Below are 1707 nucleotides of genomic sequence, written 5' to 3'. Positions count from 1 at the left end.
ATATATATATATATATATATATATAGTTAGTGAGCATTATAATTGATAAATTATATCAAATTCAAATACTAAATCTCTAATGATTACACTCAATAGTATGATACTATCATTAATATTAGTATTAAATTTACTATTGTAATTTGTATTGTAAGTAATCTCTATTAACTATTAGTAATACTACTAGTGTACTACTAGTAATACTAATAGTAGCCTGAAATATACTAATTTCTAAGTCTCTGCCTGTACTAAGTTTTGATTATTTAAATTATAATATATATCATTTACCTTCACTAGTTTGAAAAACAATATTACTTTGTCCAGGCTTGAGGTTTCTCCTTTCGATTTCATATACATTACGTAACTTCACTCGTGGGTACTCCTGAATATAATTCTTTGCATTCTCTCTCTCATTTACATTCGAATGAAAATCCCGTACGTGTTTGACATGCTTCAGAACAGTTGGTCGACTTAACTGACCATAGAAGATTGAAAACTGATTCGAAAGAAAATTTCGTCTATCGCTCTTGTCCTGAACATTCAAAACAGATGCTGAAACTTGGTTTCCAATGTTACTATTACTATTAGTCACAATATTAATAATAATATTGCATACAACAAAAATTAAAACGAACAAACTTGTATTTGACATTATGACAAGGTCATTTCGTAGCCATGCATAGAATGTCGCATAAAACATTTACTCTTAAATGGCAGTTTTGTAGATTACACAACATTACAGTTTACAGAATAAAGCTTTAAGTTTAACTTAAGACGCTCTTCGTTAGATAATTAAAATATAATCGATAGCTTTCAAATACGAATTCTTACGGCCATGCATAGACTACGGTATGACGTCAAATACCATCAGCCACCTGAAAAATTTCTTTCCCAATAGTTCGAGAGGATAATTGTGAAGCTGGAACGTAGCGTCGTTGGCTTTTAATAGTTGATCATTTTCGCATTAAATGTAAGACAAGCATATTTGCTACGAGAAGTAATTCTACTGATACGCAAATACGGTAAGAAACGTGTGTTGCAACTTCTTTCCGTTAAGGCAAATATTAGTTGTCAGTCAGACAAAAATATTTTTTATCATAGATTCCACTCACAAAACATAGCTGAACATGTGTGTTTGTTGTATTTTCGTTTCTTATATGATTTTAAAATGGCGTGTGATAATCGTAATAAGACAGATACGGGTATTTTATGATCTATTTTCATGATAATAGGAATTTTGGGTGTTTGTTAGAAGGGTAGGTAAAAAATAAAAAAAACATTACATGCCATTCCCTCATTTATGTGTGACGAGCTATCATCCTCAACGACCACTGAAATAGGTAAAACGTTGGTTATCAATGTCTTCAGTTTCTTCACAGTAATTTAAGCTAAAGACTTATTATGAAGACGTTTACAAAAGTATTCAGCTGTATTTCTTTACTTTAATCACTGTTTTAATATCAAAGTTATTAAAACATAACTTGAGTTAATATGCTCGATATTGTTACGTATCTGCTCGTTTGTTAATTTCCGGTATAAATTAGTTTTTATAATTTACTATTTTCATTTTGTTCGGTATCCTTTTGCATTTCTTCACATAACAAATTAATAGTGTTACGTCTCTGTCTTCGTTTGTTAATTTCCGGTATAAATTAGTTTTTATAATTTACTATTTTCATTTTGTTCGGTATCCTTTTGCATTTCTTCACA

The 1707-nt window shown here is 29.8% G+C and overlaps 1 protein-coding gene across 1 annotated transcript in view; it reads right to left on the bottom strand.

Annotated features, from left to right (window-relative positions):
- Positions 1–867, bottom strand: part of LOC106466550 — a 27153-nt gene extending 26286 nt beyond the window's left edge. The window contains exon 1 of the mRNA XM_013926842.2: positions 286–867. Within this exon, the coding sequence (XP_013782296.1) occupies positions 286–697 (412 nt within the window). The 5' untranslated portion in view covers positions 698–867. The remainder of the gene's footprint in view (positions 1–285) is intronic.
- Between the last annotated feature and the right edge of the window lie 840 nt (positions 868–1707).

The sequence above is a fragment of the Limulus polyphemus genome, unplaced genomic scaffold, assembly GCF_000517525.1.
Source record: "Limulus polyphemus unplaced genomic scaffold, Limulus_polyphemus-2.1.2 Scaffold2298, whole genome shotgun sequence".
Taxonomy (NCBI): Eukaryota; Metazoa; Arthropoda; class Merostomata; order Xiphosura; family Limulidae; genus Limulus; species Limulus polyphemus.
Note: the sequence above shows the minus strand (reverse complement) of the source record. Positions and strands in the feature narration are given on the sequence as shown.